General features: G+C 35.6%; 1 protein-coding gene across 1 annotated transcript; it reads left to right on the top strand.

The window, feature by feature from the left end:
• Positions 1 to 1739: 1739 nt before the first annotated feature.
• Positions 1740 to 5622, top strand: LOC104598391 (WAT1-related protein At5g64700-like). The gene is made up of 7 exons (XM_010260425.3): positions 1740 to 2169; positions 2293 to 2355; positions 3608 to 3724; positions 4278 to 4524; positions 4617 to 4775; positions 4881 to 5032; positions 5149 to 5622. The coding sequence occupies exons 1-7, from the start codon at positions 1976 to 1978 to the stop codon at positions 5336 to 5338; spliced, it is 1122 nt and encodes a 373-aa protein (XP_010258727.1). The 5' UTR covers positions 1740 to 1975; the 3' UTR covers positions 5339 to 5622.
• The last annotated feature ends 15156 nt before the right edge of the window (positions 5623 to 20778 follow it).

Here is a 20778-nt window from a genome sequence, read left to right as displayed (position 1 = left end):
GTAAAACAGAACTGGTTGTCTGGACGGTTCCCAATTAAAAAAAATAAAAAAACAGATAACCCGTTCTAACAAAAAAATTACAAGCAATAAATTGAGTGTGTAAAGTCCATTAAGCAGTACCATATGTGTTATGTCATTCGAGCGTGTGACTCACAAGACCTAAAGATGGAACTGTTTTGGCCACCGGTTTTCGGGTCAATGCTTCAATTGTTCGGTTCGAACGGATGACTCGTTCTGACGACAAAAATTAAAAATAAAATAAAAAAAATGACCAAAAACCATTAAATGGGTCAACGGTTCGATCGCCTGGGTCAATGGGTCGTTGACTAATTCAATGATTTTTTGCCAGGAACTGAGAATTAGGATAAAACGAAACCGGTTTCTTGGATGGTTCCCAATTATAAAAATGAAAAAAAAACCGGCAAAAAACCATTGAACGGGTCAATGGTTCAACCACTCGGGTCAATGGATCATTGACCGATTCAACAGTTTTGGGCCAGGGACTAGGTTAACGGGTCAATGATTCCATTCCAAACCCTGCGAAGTAGGGCCCCTCCACTAGTAGTAATCATTAATTAGAGTTCTGCATTAGTAATCACTAAGCAGAGCCTCACTCTCTTGCAGACCCGTCTTCGTGGGTCCCACCCTAATCGAGATGGGTTTTTTTATCACTAATTGGGATTCAAGGCAAGTTTGGGAAAACCTGAAACTCTAAGAATCGGAGACAGGGCAAAATGGTATTTGTCCACCCTACTTCGACCCCAGCCCTGAATCTGCCCTAACTATATTATATAATATAATATATATATATATATATATATATATATTATATTATGTTATATTAGATAATATAAAATAGTTGTAGATAGATTTCAAAAAATATAAAACAAATTTATAAGTATACAAATAAAAATCACCAGGGATGGTAGGGGTGGCCACGAGTTGAGCTCTTCACGAGCTACTCGAGATCGGCTCGTAAGGCTCGCGAGCCAAGCTCGAATATATATATATATATATAGAAAATAATATATACAATAAAAAATATTATAATTCTTAAATTTTAAAATATAAAATATAAATATTTTTATATATAATTTTTTATTTTTATAAAACATTTTTTTCTCAAGTCAAGCTCAAGCCGAACTGAACTCGAGCTCAAGGTTCTAGCTCAAACCGAGCTCGACCCTTGTATTTCCTAGGTAAGCTGAGTTTAAGCTTATAAGTTTTTGACTCGAGCCAAACTCACGCTCAAAGTTCTACCTCAAATCAAACTCGAACTCGAACTCGAACTCAAGTTTTGTATTTCCTAAACAAATCAAACTCGAACCTAATACTATTCGTATCGACTCGACTCGAATCCACCCTAAGGGGCGGGTGGAGCAATTTTGAGAATCCCCGTTCACATGAGGATGGGTTAAGATTTCTAGCCCCGCCGAACTTGTAAACGGGATTGGGACAGACAGACAAAACCCGACAACAGCCCCTTTGCCATTCCTATTCACCTGTAATAAAAAATTCTGCGCACTACATTCATCCGCTCGCACATTAGGAATATTTCCTGTATATGCATTTCCGTCGCCACTAATCATATATACGTTTCAACTTCGTGCCAGACGGTAACTGCTGCGTGTTAACTGCAACGAGTTTGACCGAGCCGCCACATAAGCTGTTTAATACTTTTTTTACTTCTTTTTTCTTTTCTTTTTTATTAAAGCCAAGCACCGACTGCACCGTTTTGCATTCATGGTCGCTAGCGTAACTATTTAATTTTACATTAATCTGTCTCTCTGGAATCCAAATAGAAAACAACCTCTACGACATTAATACCGAATCCTAAGCCAAGCTTTCCTTTGATACAACAAGAAAATAACCAAGCCCAATTCCTCTTATCTTAATACCGAATCCCAATTCTTCTTCTTCCCTGCTATCTGAAAGCTTCACTATTTAGGTAGAGACTCGAAAGAGTTCAGTGAAGATGATGAGCATCAAGGGTTGGTTTCAGAAATCAAAATGGGCACTAAGCATGATCTTTATCCAGGTGGTGCTCGCAGGGCTGCAGCTGTTGTCTCGGATCATATTGGATCAAGGATCTTTCGTTTTCGCTGTATTGACTTACAGGCATCTAGTGGCAGCTCTATTTGTTGCTCCATTTGCTTTCTTCTTCGACAGGTTCTCTTTCCTCATTTCTTTCATCACTGTGACTCTGTTCTAATTATCTTTCAACTCCTCTTATTATTTTCATAATAATAATAATAATATTATTATTATTATTATTGTTTTCCATTTTTACAGAGACATAGAAAGGAGGCTCAGCTGGGTAGCTTCATTCTGGATTTTCATGAACGCTTTATTCGGGTAACTGAAATAAAAAAATCACTCTTCCTTTGTTTGTTTTGATCTTTTTGATATTTGTACGGGATTCTGGCAAAATGGGCCGTATTTTATGGTTGATCAGTTACCGTAAACTCAAGGGCCGGACCCGGGCGGGTTTTTGCTGGTCATTTACGGCCTTGAGGAGTTGAGGCCTGCCATGTCCGGTCCGGTCTGAGTCATAAGGGATCATCCACCAAGGATGTGCTAACTACTAAGGTTGTGGATATCTATAGTTAGTGGTGTAAAATGGGCCATGCTGGGGTGGCACGGTATGGCCTGTCGGCTGTGCCTCCTTCTCTTGGGATATTTTATGGCTCGCGGACTGTGTCTTCTTCCGTTGAGATATTTTGGTGTTCAGTTTGGTATAGTTTATGGCCCGAGCCTTGAGCCAGGTCGGGCTAAAGTTATTAATTTAAAGATTAAAAAAAACTTAAAATTTTAATTTTATATGAATTTTGATGTATATAATTGTTTATATTATAGTAATTAAATAAAATAGTATAATAAAATTTAAAAAAAATATTTATTTTATTAATATATTATATACTATATATTATTATATAATTATAATTTATATAAATATTATATATAATATATGGGCTGTGTTGGGCCCAACCTGGGCTACTAACCTAAAACCCCAAACCCGGCACGGCCCATCGGCCCATACAATCATGCTGGGCCGCACCATGGCCATAAACCATCAGGCCAAGCCGGCTCAAAAACATGTCGGACCGCAGACGGCATGACCAAATTTACACCTCTATCTATATCCAAGAAAAAAAAAGAAGTTTGTTCTATTGGACGGTTATGATGTCACCTTGGTCTATGATTAATTATAGTTAATTAGAAGGCTCAAATCATACCGCCATAACACATCATGAGCTTTATTTACTTCGGTCTATTTGGGCCCAAATTACAGAGGCAAAAACGGAGATGAAAAAAAAAAGTTGGTCTATCGGAGGGTTGTGATCTTCCAATGATCATAAATTTTTTTTTTTGGTAATAGCCAATGATCATATTTATGCATGGCCTATATATGATTATGGAGCTAAGATCATGATATCATGAGATGTAGTCTGCTCTGAATATGGACCCACATCACACCTTATTTTAACTGCGAAGATGGACCCACATCTATGGAGGCAAGATAGAGATGATTTAGATTAGAGTGATTAGTTGTTAATGGTTGTAATACCCATATGAAATTGTGTTAATTTAATTAGTTGTGGTTCAGGGTGACAATTGGAATGGGGTTGTACTATTATGGTCTATCAGCCACCTCCGCTACGTATGGCGTTAGTTTCCTTAATTTGATTCCTATTGTTACCTTCGCCTTCTCCATATTAGCCAGGTATTTAATTTACCTCAATTCTTTTTTTTTTTTCCTTTTTCATAATTTCTGCCACATATCTTTCTTTCTTTTTTTTATATTCTACCTCTTTAAAAAAAAAAAAAGACTATGGCCTACAGAATCCTATACAAAACTTTCTCTACCTTTTCCTTCAAATCAAACACAGCCTAAGACGAACCATTTTCAAATCTTGATGGTCATTAAGATTTACTCCGTACAAGCAACCTAAATTCTATTGTTTCTCAATTATGGTTTTGACTTTTGAATTATCTTACAGGCCTAGCCCGAGGCCTGAAAATTCTTTGACACCAAGGTTCAAAAATTCAGTACGTATCGATTGATACGTTTTTACAGAGGGTGTATCAGGATTTTCACCGATTCAAGGGTGGAAGAACCTTAAATCAACACCTCTGAACCGGACACCCCTACTAGCATATCGCGCATATTAATATTTAGAACTTTGTCTAACACTAAACAGAATTTTGATTATATCAACTTGAATTATTATTAGAATTAATAATTAATGTGAATTGTTTAATTGGAAGAAAAAAAGGATTGAGAAATTGGGAATGGGAAGGTGGGAAGGAAAGTTGAAGAGTGCAGGAGTAGTGCTGTGTGTTGCAGGAGCATTAATTGCTGGTCTTTACAAGGGCAAGACATTCAACCCACCCCACTCTCATTCACACACTCACCTCATCACCTCAACAGCTGCAAAAGTGGCCAGGCAGCATAATTGGACACGTGGCACACTCATGCTCGTGGGTAGCTTGTTGAGCATGTCCATTTGGTACTTACTACAGGTATTACCCTGCCGATCTTTATTAGTCTTTTCCAATCATGCCCTTTCCTTGTACATCCCGTGACTCTTTAGCATCTTCATTTTTTTGCACAGGTTAAGCTGTACAAAGTGTACCCCTCAAAATATTGGACAACAATGTATACCTGCATTGTGGGGTCAATGCAATCAACGGTGGTAGGGGTATTGATAAATAGAAGCAAGGCTGCATGGGAGTTAAGATGGGATTTGGAATTAGCGACCATCATTTACTCGGTATGATTGCTAAATGAACTAATTAATTAATTATGCAATGCAATCACAAATCACAACTAATGTTAATAATTAAGGATAATTGAATGGTATGTTACGTGCATACAGGGATCATTAGCGACAGGTGCAAAGTTTTGCCTAGTTAGCTGGGTGGCTGTGAATCAAGGACCCACGTATCCCCCAATGTTCATTCCACTTAGCCTCGTGTTCGTAGCCATCTCTGAGTTCCTGTTTTTGGGCGACCCAATTGCTCTTGGAACGTCAGTACTCAGTACTCTCTTCTTCATTCACTAATCACTACCACGTAACGTCCATTCTTAAGTAATATAGCCGAGTGACAGAGTGAGTGTCTAACACATCTAATTTCAATTTGAAGGTTAATTGGCATGTTTATGATTGTCGTTGGTCTCTATGCATTTGTATGGGGAAAGAGAAGGGAGTCTAAAGAGTTGTCGATGCCAAAAACCATCAACGGAGGAGGACAGACCGTGACCGTGACCGTGACCAACATTTCATTATCAACTGATGTACATGTGCAGTCCACACCTGTTACGAATCCCACTTAAGTTCACCTCTATTACTATTACTGCCTAGGAACATTTCATTATCTGCATTCGGGTTAGAATTCGAAATCTTTAACTTGGGTTAGAATTTAGAACTGCATGCCTCAAAAAATTGTTTTGCTCTCATTCTTGTCTCTCTTTTAATTTTCTTGGAAATCTTGGGATTCATTGGAATTTGGAACGGCACAGAACAAGTTCTTGTTTTTTAATTGTTAGAGCCCAGAGGAAATTTCTTTGGAGGGAGGAGGAAAATAAGAAAAATAAATAAATAAATAAATTGGGTAAAATGGAAAATTCTTTATAAAAATAAATTCAATAATGGGCTTGGCTTCAGACATCCTCAGGTCTTTAACAAAGCCTTGCTTGGAGGTTTTGTGAAAGCCAATACAAGGTAAATGCATTGGTGGAAAGAGTTTTTGGTCTGTCCAAGCTCCTAGGAGATGCTCTTGGGATTTTATATAGGAGTTTGTTATAGGAGGTTGAGACATTCTCAAAAATGGGGCTTGTTGGAAAAATTGCAAATAGTTCATCCATTAGCATCTAGGATGACCCTTGGTTGGACAAGTGACCTGATTTCAAACTCTTGGGCCCTAGGGTAAATCCCTCTCAGTTAAGGTGGGTTAAGGATCTTATAAAATCCCATTTCAGCTGGATAGGATAGAGAAAATTCCTTAATTTTTTTTCCACCATGTAACAATAAGTCAGTTTGCAACTTAGAATTGCCAAGGTTTGGTGGTGGTGTTGACAAGTTATTGTGGACTCATGATCCAAAAGGCAAATCTTCAGTAAAATTAGCGTACATGGTGGCCTATCATCTGACCTTACAGTCGGCAAATGTGGAACATCCATCTTGCATGTCAAAAAAGAATTGGAATTTTGTTTGAGCTTTAAATGTTCCTCCCTTTTACCAAAAAAATCTTCCCCCCAAAATTTGCACTTTTATCTAGAAATGTTGTCTCAAGAGCATAGCAGTAAAGGAAAATTTGGCTCATAGAGGTATTGTTATAGATGTATCTTGTCCAATTTGCAATAAAGAGCGGGAATCTATTGTTCATGCTTAGGGGTGTCCACGAGCCGATTCTTTTACAAGTTATTCGACTTTGGTTCGGCTCGGTTTAAATCAAACTTCGAGTCTGATATATAGGTTCATTTATTAATTGAGCCTAGTTCAAGCTTAGTAAAGCTCGGTTCGTGAGGTTCATGAGTTTAGTATTAAATAAATAATTTTTATTATATATACATACACACACACACATATATATATATATATATATAATTTTATTATATTTAATAATATTTTAATTAATATAACATTTTCATTTTTCATGTATAATACTAAATAATTTATAATTCTTAATTTTTGTCTAAAAATAAAAAATAATTTTATACATATAAATTTTATTTTTCAAAAAAAAACTTGGCTTCTAGTTAAGCTTAAGTCGAGTCAAATTTGAACTTGCGAACTATGAACCGAGCCAAGCTCAAGCTCAAACTCAAGCCTGATACTATTCCTGCAAACCGAGCTCGAATAGCCAAATTTTCAACTCAGCTCAGCTCGAATCCACCCCTATTCATACTGTATTAAACTGTGATCATGCAAAAGCTTTCTGGTTTGGCTGTCAGTTGAGTTTGGGGTCAAACTTTCCTTCTTCAAATACGTCTTGCAGTTTGGTGGAAAGGGTGGCTTATAAACCTGATTTAGATACAAATCATCTTACAATTCTTGATTACATGGCCCTATTGCTTTGGAATATTTGGAAAGCAAGGAATGATTTTATTTTTAATCAAGTGCATTCCAATCCTTATACCGCAATTTTGTTCTCTAACAAGATGATGGCAGTAGTGTGGAGAGCTTCCCATCAACGACGCAAAGAATTTGTCCAAATGAAAATTCCTCCTAAAGGTCAAGTCTTGTGGTTTCCTCCAGTAGTTGGTTTAGTCAAAGAAAATATGGATGCTAGTTTTGTCAAGAAGAATTATGGAGGATTTGGTTTAGTACTTAGAGATGCTTTGTGGTCTCTTTTGCTTGAAAAGAATGGTCCATGTTTTGCTCCCTCTCTTGAATATGCTGAGCTTTTTGCAATTAGGGAATGATTGTTTGGCAAAAGATTATGAGTTCACTAACTTGCTCAAAGAATTTAATGTTAAATCTATGGTAAACTCTCTAGTAAACAGATCCTTTGATATGGATACATGTGACTAGCCTATCTTGTTGGATGTTTTAAACTGTTCAGGTCTGAATTTGAGTTTCCCTTTCATGAGAAGAGAGGGCATCCTTTGTTGGATGTTTTCAATTGTTCAGGTCTGAATTTGAGTTTTTCTTTCATGAGAAGGGAGGGCAACTGTGTAGCCCATGTAGAGGTGTAAATTGGGATGTGCCGCCCAACACGATTTTGAGCCAGCCTGCTTGATAGTCCACGGGCAGTGCTGCAGCCCGACAGGATTGTATGGGCCAATGGGTTGTATCGGGCTTGGGGTTTCAGGTCAATGGATCGGGCCAGCAGGGCCCGCATTGTTGTGTCATTCCGCCTGTGGCCTACAGGCTGGCATGAATTTTATTTAATTATTGTATATATAAGCAATTGTATACATCAAAATTCATATAAATTTAAAATTTTAAGTTTTTCTTTTAAATAAAAAACTTTGGTCTGGTCCACAGCTCGGCCCGACAGGGGCCTGCATGGGCTTGAGCCATAGGTCATGCCAAGCCAACCCAACGACCCAACCCACACTTTGCGCAGGTCGTGTCGTTCTGACCTAGCACGACCCGTTTTACACCTCTAAGTCCATGAATCAACAAGAAGGGGTGTTGATAGTTAGGAGTGCTCATACTCTTGAGTGACTTTTATCACCCCTAGAAAAGGATTAATCAAATTTTTTTATTAGCAGCAGCCTCTAACCTCCTTAAGAGTTGTTGGTTTGTTTGTTTTTAGTTGTTTAGTTCTTTAGGTTGCTCCTTTTGGTTTTACTAGTAATTAAGTACATGCGTTGCATGTGAGAATTTTTTCTTCATATTTACTTGAATTTTAGATACATCACAATTAAGATAGAAATTGAAAATTAACATAAGTAACAATATAATTAAAACTAAACTTAAATGCTTGTTGTAAATGTGCATGTGCATTGTACATGGAAATTTTAAATTATAATAACACATTATTATTATTATTATTATTATTAAATTTTTGTATTCCATTTCTATCATAAATAAAAATAATTTTTATTTTAACAATTATTTTTATTTAATATGATGAATATAGAACATTAGAAATGTTTCCAAATGTTTTTAACAAAATTCTGCACTTTTTTATTTTTTTATGTTTTATCCATTTTTTTAAATGTTTATTATTCAATTATGAAATCATGAGTTTCTTTCAAAAGTTGGACCATTGACCCACTATCTAAATAAGAAAATAGCTTTTCTTTCAGATTAGTTTTAAGTTATATATTTCATCTACATTATGTAAATATTTTCTACTTATGATACTTAGTTTTTATTTGACATAATTAATATATAATTTTTATATATTCTTTTGAGTACTTGTATTTTTTATTTTTAAAGATTTAACTATTTAGCTATCGTATCATCGATTAGTCCATTTGACCCAAACCACTAACCCACCACCAAAAAAAAAATTGTTTGATTTCTATGTTGACATTAAATTTTGTATTACATTGCCATCATTGATAAAATAATTTCTTATCTATAATACTTATTTTTTTCAATATAATGAATGTACAATATTAGATATTATCCAATATTTTATTTTTTATAAATATATAACATTAGATATGTGCCCAAATGTTTCTCTATTTTTTATTTTTGCGATTCTTTGTATTTTTATTTTTAAAAATTGTATTATTTGACTATGACATCATTTCATTTCTTGGTTGATTTTAAATTTGGCATTCCATTTTCAACATTAATAAGATTACTTCTTACATTTCATACTTATTTTGTTTAGTATAATGAATATACAATATTAGATATATGTCCAATTCTTTTTTATTTTTATTTGTATTATACATTTCATTTATTTATTATTTAATTATGACATTATTTATTAACCCATTTAACCCCATGTGGTAGAATTGCTTACCCACCACCGGGAGGGAAGAAAATGGTTTTGTTTTTAAATTCCTTTTTTAAAGTATTGATTTTATACTATTAAAATTAATGTTATAGATTTAATTAGTAGAATTTAATGATGAGAAAAATATATCTTAAATATAGGATTTAATGAAAGAATATACCTTAGATATGAAATTTAATGAGTGAAAATAGGAAAATGTTTATTTCCAATTAGTTTTAGATTTTACATTCCATTTCTATCATTAATAAAGCCATTTCTTATTTATCATACTTATTCTTGTTTAATGTGCCAAATATATGATGTTAAAAATGTTCTCATTTTTTTAATTTCCATATTTTTTGCATTTTATCTATTTTTGAATTTTATTATTTAATTGTGACAACATGGATTTTCCCATTTGAACCAAAATGATTTAATTTCTTACCACCACTTAGATCAAAACACTTTTTCAAGGTATATTTTAAAAGTATAAGTTTTATGTTATTGAAATTATTAATTTATTATATATGGATTTAATTAATAGAATTTAATGATGAGAAGAAACAAAATGTCCAAAATATATGATTCAATGAAGGTGAATGCAAGTTAATACCTTAAATGTTGGATTTTATGAGAGGGTATTGAATGCATTGAATATCTCTTAAAATTACATCTCTTAAAATTACATCTTTTCAAGTCATTTAATATCAATAACCAATTACCCTATTTTTCCTCATTTTATCAATAAATTTAAATTTGGAGGGGTAAATTTTTTCCTTAAAAAATTTCAAAAATATTATTGAGACTATTTACACTTTTAAAGTAGTATCGATATAAATTTGCTATAGTTTTTTTTTTTCTTTTCTTGTCTTTTTTTGCTTTGCTTCTTGTGGTTGGTGTTGGTTTTCTATTCAAATGAATCTTTTCTTTACCAAAAAAAAAAGAATATTAAGGTGTTAAAAAATTGTTACACCTTAATGCCAAAATTGAACAGCATTTATAATAGGGTTTTTTATAGTTCAGTCCACCTTAGAAATCTTAGCCCCACCGTATAGTTGGAATGAATCCTATTGACAGGATAATCGGGGGGAGGGGGGGGCTACTAGTAGGCTAGGAGGGGGCTGTAATTTCAGATTTCTGAGGTGAACTATAGTCTACTTATCCCTTTATATATAATAAGGGTGAGTCACGGTATCAAGTGGATGACTTGTCAAAATCATGGGTAATGATTGGTTGTTTTCATATCATACAGTCAAAATTTCCCATGTATTCTATCATCTCTCTTAATACAATTGTTATCAAACACCTAACGAAGAATTAGGGATGATCATGGGTTGGGCTTTTCACAACTGACAAGGGCTATAGCTTGGGCCGGGGCACAACCCAGCTGGAGTTCTAGGCCTGAAACATAAACTTATATATATATATATATATTATAATATAAAACTTTATGCATAATATGTAATATATGTCACTTATATAAACTACTTGTATATACCTTATTGACCTTTCAAACGTTAAATCTAACAAAGTATAACAAATAAAATTTAAAGGACCAAAATGCCATTAATTGTTCATTAAATTTTTAGAACATGTCATATTCTTCTTCTTTTCTCCTTTCTCCCTTATTCTCTTCTCCCCTACTACAAACACTATTGAGTGACAACAGTGGTGTTTCAACACCAAGGAACGAATGAACGATGATGGTGTTTCAGAGCAGTGATGGACGTCTTGTACTTCCTCTTTTTCTTCTTCTTTCTCTCTCCCTCTTCTTTGCTCTTGGATACACCATGGAACAATGATGGTAGTGTTTTTAAAGCAGTAATGGATGCCCTCCTTTGAAACTAGAACAAAGAGAGTTTTGCTTTTAAGGATGTGGTTATCAAAGAGATGAGCCATGTCGTTATCTATAGAATGACAACGCTTACTTTTATTCGTTGAAGTCAAAACACTCTTCATTTTGCCCCTTGTAAAAATTTCTATAAAATTTTCCATCAACTTGTTCTTTTAGGTGTGTCCCTTGTAAAACTTAATCAAAATTGATATCTCACCAATGGAGAGAGAAATAACAGGAGTACTTATGCGGGCACACACATGGAGAGAGAGAAAAAGAAGCATGGAAGAAAATGGTAGGCTGTTGATGGATAAAAATGGGATTATGACAAAATTAATGGACATGCTAGGTTGACGGTTGGAACAGATGGCCAGTTTTGACAAAAAAATAAAATAAAAAACGGTTAAAAACTATTGAACGAGTCGATAATTTGATTGTCTGGGTCAACGGGTCATTGACCAATTCAACAGTTTTTGGCCAGGGATTGGGTTTGGGGTAAAATGGAACTGGTTGCCAACCAGTTCCAGGGCCGAACAGTCCAACCATCTAGGTCAACGGCAGTTCGAAAACCATGCATTTTCTTACTATCCATAATTTATAATACTATTTAATATAATTAATTATATAGTTATTATTTATAATAAATAATTATTGGTTTCATTATAATATTATTATAATTGGCAAATAATATTCTACATAATTAATATAAATAGTTATTAATGGCACTATAAAACGATAATTAATAATATAGTTGCTTCAGAGTTAAGAGGCACTGAACACCTCTTTAGCGCTGAAAGTGGTACGAAAGCACTTCAGCGCTAAGAGATTGGAGGCACCGAACACCTTTTCCTTCCGTTCCCTACTTTTCTTTCCTTCAAACCAAAGCATAGCCTTGATCGTCCTTGGTGCTTTAGTTCTTTTACTAACGGGCTGCCTCTTCGTTGCAAGGGCTAGTCATATTTAATTATAAACAAAAGTATATAATTGCCAAACATCAAATTAGACCTCGCTAAAATAATAGTAAAGCAAAAGAAGTGATAATGTAAATTAGACCTCACAACTCTAACTGCATTACAACTTAATTAATATTAAAATAAGTTGTAATTATTATTATTATTATTATAAAGTAAATAGCTTATTTTATCATTTTTAAAAGTTTAAGTAATTGTTATTTAGTTTTTTGTTATTATTAAATAATTGTTGTAATTATTTAAATAGTTACCATAATTTTAATAATTAAGTAACTAATTTTGAACAATTAATTAATTTGGTCATTCAAATTAAATAATTTAATTTAGTGGTTTTAATTATAAAATAATTATTTTTCAACATTATTACTTTATTATTAAATAATAATTATTTTTCATTTTAATTTAATTTAATGATTGCCCTTCTTTGGTAGTAAAAGGAGATTATAACCAACGATGATAAGATTGCAAACCTAAGAGACAAAAATCAAAACGTTCCATGTTTCAAAACCAAGCATGATCAAACACTCACACGTCAAAACCTACTCTCCAAGTTTCTCTTTCCAAGGCTCTCTAACAAAGTCTCTTGGGGTTGGCAGAGTTTGTTAGCGAGGAGGGAAGTCCTCCTGAAAGGCATTTGCTGGAGTGTCTGCTCTGGCTAAAGTTAGGATTTAGGACGATCCTTGGCTTCCGAGTGTGGATGGGTTTAAAATAATGGGACCAAGGCTAGTTAATTCAAACATTGTTTGGGTCAAGAACCTCATGGTAGAAGGGGGAAGAGTGTGGAATGCTCCTCCCATACAATCAATTTTTCCTCCGGCCTTTGTAAACCTCATTCTAAAAATTAATCTTGCTAGAGGCCGGTGGGAGGACAAGCTTTACTGGACTCTAACCTCTAGTGGAAATTTTACTGTTAGATCAGTTTCCTATGTGGTGAGACATTTAGCTGGATTTAAATGAGGGTGATGAAAGAGTTGTTCACATGAACAGTAAATGTGGCACATTTAGCAGTGTGTTTTGGTCCTTATAATGCTACTTCCCCCTTAATCGATGAAACTAGAACTATTTTGAAAGGTATTGATCTAATCAAAAGTTGTGGGTTTTCATCCTTTTGTGTGGAAGGGGATTGTCTCCCTCTCCTCTCCTAAACCTTTTCACCGGGGCGAGTAGCAGTGTTCCAGTCAACATCCTTTTCTTTTCTTGTTCAAAGACATTTCAGAGGAAATCCAAGGTTTAAATGTTCACTTTAATTTTGTTAAAAGACAGATGAATCATTCAGCCCATTATCTTGCTAAGAGAGGTCTGAGTGAACCGGGTTTCTTTGTGGATTGTAACTTGTTGGGAAGGCATGTTGTTTGATTTTCTCTTTTTGATATATATCTCTTTATTATCAAAAAAGAAAAAAGTCTCCATTATTTCTGAGATTTTTAATTCCAAAATTTCTCCTTGTCTTCATTATACAAGTTACAATAAAAAGGGAAGAAAATACAACACTGCCGACCCAGAAACCACCACTCCCATCGCCGCCGGTCAACTACCACTGCCTCCCATGACCACCGCTCACCACCATCGTCACCAACAACCTTCACTGCCTCTCACCACAAGTTTAGGAAATAAAAAAGGGCAAAAACATAGCACAATCAACCGAGGCAACAACCACCACCATCATCGAAGCTCGAGAGGTAACTATTCACATCCGTTCACATCTCATTAAATTTATAGGGAAGGAAAAAAAATAAAAAAAAAAGAGCTCGAGAGGTGACTCGTATAAATAGTGGCAAACTGGACTGGAGTTGCAATGAGAGAGAGAGAGAGAGAACCGCCATCTGCCGGTGGTGGGAGTTAATACGGACCAACAGGGGATGGAATGAGAAAGGCTGGGGAGAGTAAAGAAAGGTTTTGGGACAAAGAGAAAAGTAAAAATAAAATGCAAAATCAACACTTAATGCCCGACGATTTGAACGGACAATGATAAATTCCAAGGGCAGCCACGTGTTGGCCCAATAAGAATATGTAAATTCTTATTGCAAACTCATTTTGTCTCGTCCCGTCTCCTGCACTACTCATTTGCTCAATGACAATGAGATGGGTATCTTGTGAATGTAACAACGGCTGCTTTACATGTACAAAAGAAACTGACAATCCTTCAGTAAGCAAAATTATATCCATGCATAACAAGTTTGTATCCAACGCCAATCCAAGTTTCTAGAATTCAGCGCTTGCACACAAGGGCCAGGCAATCTGATTTCACTATTATAGCTTTTTTCTTAAACATAATCATAACCTCCAAACTATTGAGAATTTCCATTCCTTCGGCTTGGATGGGGGAAGATATTGAGGATTTACCAAAAGCTAACACTACTATAATTCCTGAAGAATTTCTCAACACTGCACCAAACCCTGAACATCATGTATATAAAAAACTGCCATCAACATTAAGCTTCAACTGGCCTGGTTCTGGGGCTTCCCAAAACACACTAGTAATTTGTCTAGAATTTCGAGGTTGAAGAGAAGAACTTTATGATTCTGCTTGGAAAATCTTCGCTCTCTTTCTCTCTCTCAACTTCCTGCAAGTCACCACAAGGGTAGAGCTTGGATTTGGATCAGTATTTTCAAAGACCTTTAGATTTCTAGACTTCCAAATATTCCAAATTAATAAAAAAGAGAAGGCAATCATGTCTTCCTTTCTTTCATGCAAAGATCAAGTCACGAAGATAACCAATGCTTAAAAGATACAAAATTGCATCCTCTTACAAACACAAAATTGTAATGATAACCGAACCATGCTGCTTGAGAACGATCAAACTCGAATAAGCAATGCATAATAGACTTAGTTTGTTGGTGGCATATGGGGCATGAATCATCATAAGCAAGACTTATTTTAAAGATATTTTCTTTAATTGCAACAGCATTTAAGCAGCATTTCCAAATGAAGATTTTTATCTTAGGGTCAATTTTTGATTTCCAGATTTCAGCCCATCCAGACTTCACAGTGTACTATCCACTTGAATGAAGAGTCCATCTAAGCTTATTTTCCCAAGAACCCACAACCAGGTTTATATTTAGGATATTTCTTGTTATAGTCTCCCCAAATTTTTCCTCTATTAGTCTAACATTCCATCTTATCCCATTTTCATCCATGAGGTCTCTTACCCAGCTTAATCCTAGAGAATTTGGCATGGATCCAATTATTCTAAAAGACTCGACCTGTTGAAGCCAATGATCCTACCAAATCTTGACTTTTGTTCTAGAGTTTACTGCCTAACAAGCCCCTTTCTAGAGGACTTCTCTTGCTGCTAAAAGGCTTTGCTAGCCCCAAGAGCCCTGATTTGGGAGCTTAGCAGCTAGAAAATTTTTACCTTTTAGATATCTAGCCTTAATGAGTTTTGCCCATAGGTTGTCCCCCTCATTGTAGATCCTCCATGCTTGTTTTGCTAATAAGGCTAGGTTAAATTTGTATGGGTCCCTAAAACCCAAACCCCATGCCAGTTTGTTTTTATTGAGAGCATCCTAACTAACCCAATGAGTTTTCCTTAACTCTTTTGAACCTCCCCACCTGAATCTAGTTTGGATTCTTCTCAATTCATTACAAACATCTTTAGAAAGAAAAAAACAGGACATGGTATAATTGGGGATAGCACTAGCAATAGCCTTTAAAAGTATTTCCTTTCTTGCTTAGGAGAGTAAAGATTCATGCTACTTGGACAATAATTTTCCTACTCTTTCAATTAGAAAATTGAATAAGGTTTTTTTTTTATTTACCAATTTTTGTAGACAGTCGCAAATAGATAGATGGGGACACCACTTTTTTCACTTTAAGAAATCTGGCCATCATTCTTTGGATTTTAGGATGCAAGTTTCTGCTGAAAAAGATCTCAATTTTTGAGAAATCTACCTATTGTCCAAAGGCCTCTTCATAGTGCTTGAGAGTATCCAAGAGAAACTGCCCCTCCCCCCCCCCCCCCTAAAGTTTGCTTTAGTAAATATGTAACTATCATCTACAAAAAATAAGTGAGAGACAGTTGGATAGTTTCTGGTGATTGAAATGCCAATAATCTTCTTTTAGGTAACAAGCTCAGTAAGTTTAGCAGACAAAGCTTCTAAACAAAGTCAAAATAGGTAAGGGGACAGTGGATCTCCTTGCCTAAGACCCCTTTTAGGATAGAATTTATTACTACGGTTTCCACTTACCAACATTCTATATGAGACTATGGTTACACAATGCAGAACCCAATTAACCCATTTATCACCAAACCCCATCTTTAGCAACACCTTCTCAAGAAAGATCCATTCTACCCTATATTTGTCCTAGATGTATCTACGTGGAGTGAAAGCACTTTGATTCTCACTGATCAATTTTCCTAATAGATGTTTGACTTCATTTACCATGACTTTTGCAATGATCTTGTACACTATGTTACATAGGCTTATAGGTCTATAATGAGAGGCAGAGTCTAGATTCCTTTGCTTGGGTATCAGAGCTATGAATGTTTCATTGAATTCCCTAAGCATTTTACCAGTTATAAAAAATGTTTGATTGCTTTAATCACATCACTACCTACTAACCCCCAAAATTTTTGGAAAAATAAATTTGTATACCCATTCGGACTAGGAGCCTTCCTTGAGGCCATTTGAAACAGAGCCTCCTTTTTCTCTTCCTCAGATATGTCTTTTTCTAAATCTTCTCTATCCATCTCACTCAATTTGAGTTCTACACTGGATAGGATGTCTTCATGATGGGTGGGAGGTTTTGAAGATACTTTTGAAATGGTCTTCCAACTCTTTTAAAGTCGCCCACTCTCCATTGACTTTTTTAATGTGCACAATTTTATTTCAACTTTTCCTACCTTTTACTATTGAGTGGAAGAACTTAGTATTTCTATCACCATATTGCAACCAATTCACTCTTGATTTCTGGAGCCAAAACATTTCCTCCCTCTTAAGCCAAACATTTAATTCTGACTCCAAATTCCTCACTATGTTTTGGTTAAAATCGTATCCTTTCTTGCTTGACTCCCTACTCATTTGAGCTTTTAGATCCGTGATCCTCTGCTGAACATTTCCAAATCTACACTTGTTCTAGGCCCTAAGACTTTCCTTCAGCTCCCTGCATTTGGTCCCCAATTTAATTTGACTGGACCCCTTCCTTTCTGTTCTCCATGATTTCTCCAACAGGTCTTGAAACTCCTCATGATCGCTCCACATCCCTTCAAATCTAAATGGCTTCCTATTTTTAACTCTCTTAGCATTAGTTTCCAGAAGAATTAGCAAGTGATCAGACCCCAAAGAGAAAAGAGCTCTTACTTGGAAGTTGTTAAACAGATTTTGCCATTGAGCATTGCATACCACTCTGTCCAATTTTGCTCTAATTAAATTATTCTCTTCCCATTTGTTTGACCAAGTAAAGACAGGTTCCTCACTTTGCAATTCCTACAATCCACAACTATCAATAAAGGATCTATAGTTTTGTAATTGGATTTCATTACAAGTCTTACCCATGCAGAATGAAATTTAGGTCACCCAAACAAACCCATGGGCCCTTAATCAGACTTTCCAATTTTTTCCAACTTTGTAGGAAGATTCTTCTTTTGGCTTTCTTTGGTTCACCATAAATGAAGGAGCAGTGCCAATCACCACTCCATTGATTAGCAAAACTAACATGGATTAGATTTCTATCAACATAGTAGACATTCACCTCAAATTCCTTTTTCCAAAAAAGAGTTAACCCCCACTAAGCCCAATTGCATCTACTCCCTAGCAATTCCAGTCCTTAATTATTTTTAGTTTTTCTTACAGTTTAGCAGTGAAGTTTTTGTCTCCATTAAAAACACACAATCCACCTGCAAGCTTAAATAGGTCTCTCTCAAAGATCGAATTGTCAGGGATAACTCCAATCCCTGACAATTCCAACTCAGAATCCTCATTTTTCACCTAGGGCTTGTTTCGGGACAGGACCCCAAACCCACTTATTAACCGGGTCACCCAAACCAATACACACTAAGTTTCCTAAACCCACTTTTTTATTGATACAATCCTTAATAGCTATATAAGCAGGACCTAGGGGCTCTTTTTTAGGTATATGAGTCTCATCATGTATTGGGTAATTTTTTCTTTTTTTTTCTTCTTTTTTTTTTGAATTTTGTATATGTACTTCTTATCCCCAAATACTTTAGTTTGAATTTAATGAATCCCTATCTACAACCTTCTAGAATAGAATCCTTCATAAAAACACTCTTCTGCAGACTTTTTTCCTTGCTCAATATTATAAACAAATTTTTCCCTTATATTCCCTGTTCTAAAGCAATTCAAAATCTAAATATTTAAAAACTCATTGCTACTCAAAGCAACATTAGTAAATTTAAATAAATAACAGTGAGATAGAAAAAACTGAAGAATTTTGTCTTACCTCCTCATTACGCAACTCATTGTGACAGTTCCTCGTAGCCAATTCTGTTGTGTCGAACTCCATATCGTTGAGACAAAGTCATCCCCTTTGTCTCCTACTCCTATACCCACTAGGTCTTCAGTGTTATCTTCCATTAAATCATCTATGTCACTAACCGTCTCATCTTCCTAGTTTTCAATTTCTCTCTAACCCTCCCAATTTGGCCCAAACCAGTATGGTTCGCCCAATTGGTCACCCCTTGATTTTTTGGTAGACTTACCAACTTGGTCTTCTGAATTAGGGTACGAAGCTTCTAATTCTCTAATAATCACCCCATCCACTCTCCTTTTCTTTTGGGTACTGAAATAGTACACACCCTACATTAGCTCAGATTCTCCTATGGCATCTTTCCCCTTCGCCTTTTTTCTTTCCTTCAAATTTATTTGGTCCAAATCCTCATATCCGAATTGATCTGTTGTAGCCTCCCCTACCGCCATGTCAATATTTTCTATCGACTCCAACTGGTTCTGCTGACACCCACTCCTTGACTGATGTGCCCTCATCATCATCATTTCTCTTTTTGAGCACCCTCCTTTAGCAAGCATCAAATCCGCCTCCGTACTGTCATCTTCCCCAACCTCAGCCTGCCGACAAGATTTCTCTAGCGAGATGATCAAACGAAAAAGTGCCCTCTAGTGGGAAGAAGCTTTGGAAACCAGGATTAAAACTAGATGCATTTTGGAACAATTTCCTTCTACAAGATCCAATCAATCTGGGAAGCTCATTGCGATTTTGCACATGCTTGGGTGAGGCCTCTTCAGTTTCTGCAACCCCCATTGTATCTAGGTTTCCTTCCTCTTCGAAGGCCGTTGACAATCTCTCTTGCTCATTGTCCCTCATCTCTCCTTCATTTGATTGTGCTGTCCACCATGTGGCCTTTCTCGTTCTTTCCTCTCCTCTGGACAAGTCGATGAACTTGAAGTCATTTCTCTCCGAGGAAGCCTTGAGCAATGGACCATAGATTCCCATACCATCCCCTGAGTTTAAGTTCTGGCAAGCCATCATATTGGCTAACTCCTCCATCACCTGAATGTTTGAAACCTTTTGGCAATTCAATTCTTTATGACCAATGATTCCACATCGATAACAAAATTTTGGTAATTTTAAATATTGAAAACCATACCATTCCTTTCCTCCGTTCTCATTGTCATCAAAGTTTCCAATTGCCAAAGGTTTACTTATGTCCAACCTTACTCTTATCCGAAAATATCTCTCCAAAAGAGGTTCTTCATCCTCAGTTTCTTCCTCTTCTTTTTCCTCAATAACTTCATCTTTAATTGCTTCTCCTGCAACAACCACCATTTTTGCACCCCATTCCCAACATCTTTTTTCAACTGTTGCTTTTAGGCCCCATTCGTTTTTCCATGAGTTACTTATCCAGGGAAATACAATTACTTGGGTAAGTTTTTCTTGTGAAACACTTACCCAGGTAAGTATGTTTACCCATGTTCTTTTATTTCCCAAGTAAAAAAAGGAAATGACCATTTTAACCATAATAATTCATTATTAAAAGGGGCATTTTTGTCCCATTCATGTGTTGGAAACTTTCCCCCAAGCGAAAAAGTTATTTATTCACCTAGAAGATGGGTATCACTTACCTAAAAAAATTATCAGAAAAAAGAACATGGAATTCCTGATCAATAAAAACCAAAATCCCATTGACCAGATTTCCCCCCTCTCAAAGTCCCAAAAAATAACACTCCCTAATATCCGTATTGTGATACACAGCTTCTCTAGCTCCACTTTGTTGAAGGGTATGTTGGGTTCCATTTTTGCAGTAATATCGGATACCCATTCATTAACCAGGGTTCCTGTCGCAAAAACCCTTTTAGATCTTTTTCTTTAACTCAGAGAATTAATTGAATGAATTTTCGCCTCAGCAGTCAGCACCCTGCAGCAGCTGCAGGAGGTATTTTGTCTTAAAAATAAAAAATAAAATAAACCTTTTAACCCGGTCGGACTTTTTGGCTCAATATCATATCTGGTTCTTTGATAAACCTTACCACTTTTATATGGTTAAACTACACGTATCATAGTCGAACTCTTTAGAGTTTAGACAAACAAACGTGTCTGATTTTTTATTTTCTTATTTATTATTGGTAAAATTACAAAGATAGACCGAG

This window comes from Nelumbo nucifera, chromosome 6 (assembly GCF_055504915.1).
Source record: "Nelumbo nucifera cultivar China Antique chromosome 6, China Antique-T2T, whole genome shotgun sequence".
Classification (NCBI taxonomy): Eukaryota; Viridiplantae; Streptophyta; class Magnoliopsida; order Proteales; family Nelumbonaceae; genus Nelumbo; species Nelumbo nucifera.
The sequence above is the reverse complement of the archived record's forward strand: the minus strand, read 5'-3'. Positions and strand labels throughout refer to the sequence as shown.

Coding starts and splice junctions, on each gene's coding strand:
- LOC104598391 (XM_010260425.3), top strand. CDS start 1,976: ATGATGAGCATCAAGGGTTGGTTTCAGAAATCAAAATGGGCACTAAGC. Junction 4,525..4,616: donor CCATTTGGTACTTACTACAG/GTATTACCCTGC, acceptor TTTTTTGCACAG/GTTAAGCTGTACAAAGTGTA. Junction 5,033..5,148: donor GACCCAATTGCTCTTGGAAC/GTCAGTACTCAG, acceptor TTCAATTTGAAG/GTTAATTGGCATGTTTATGA.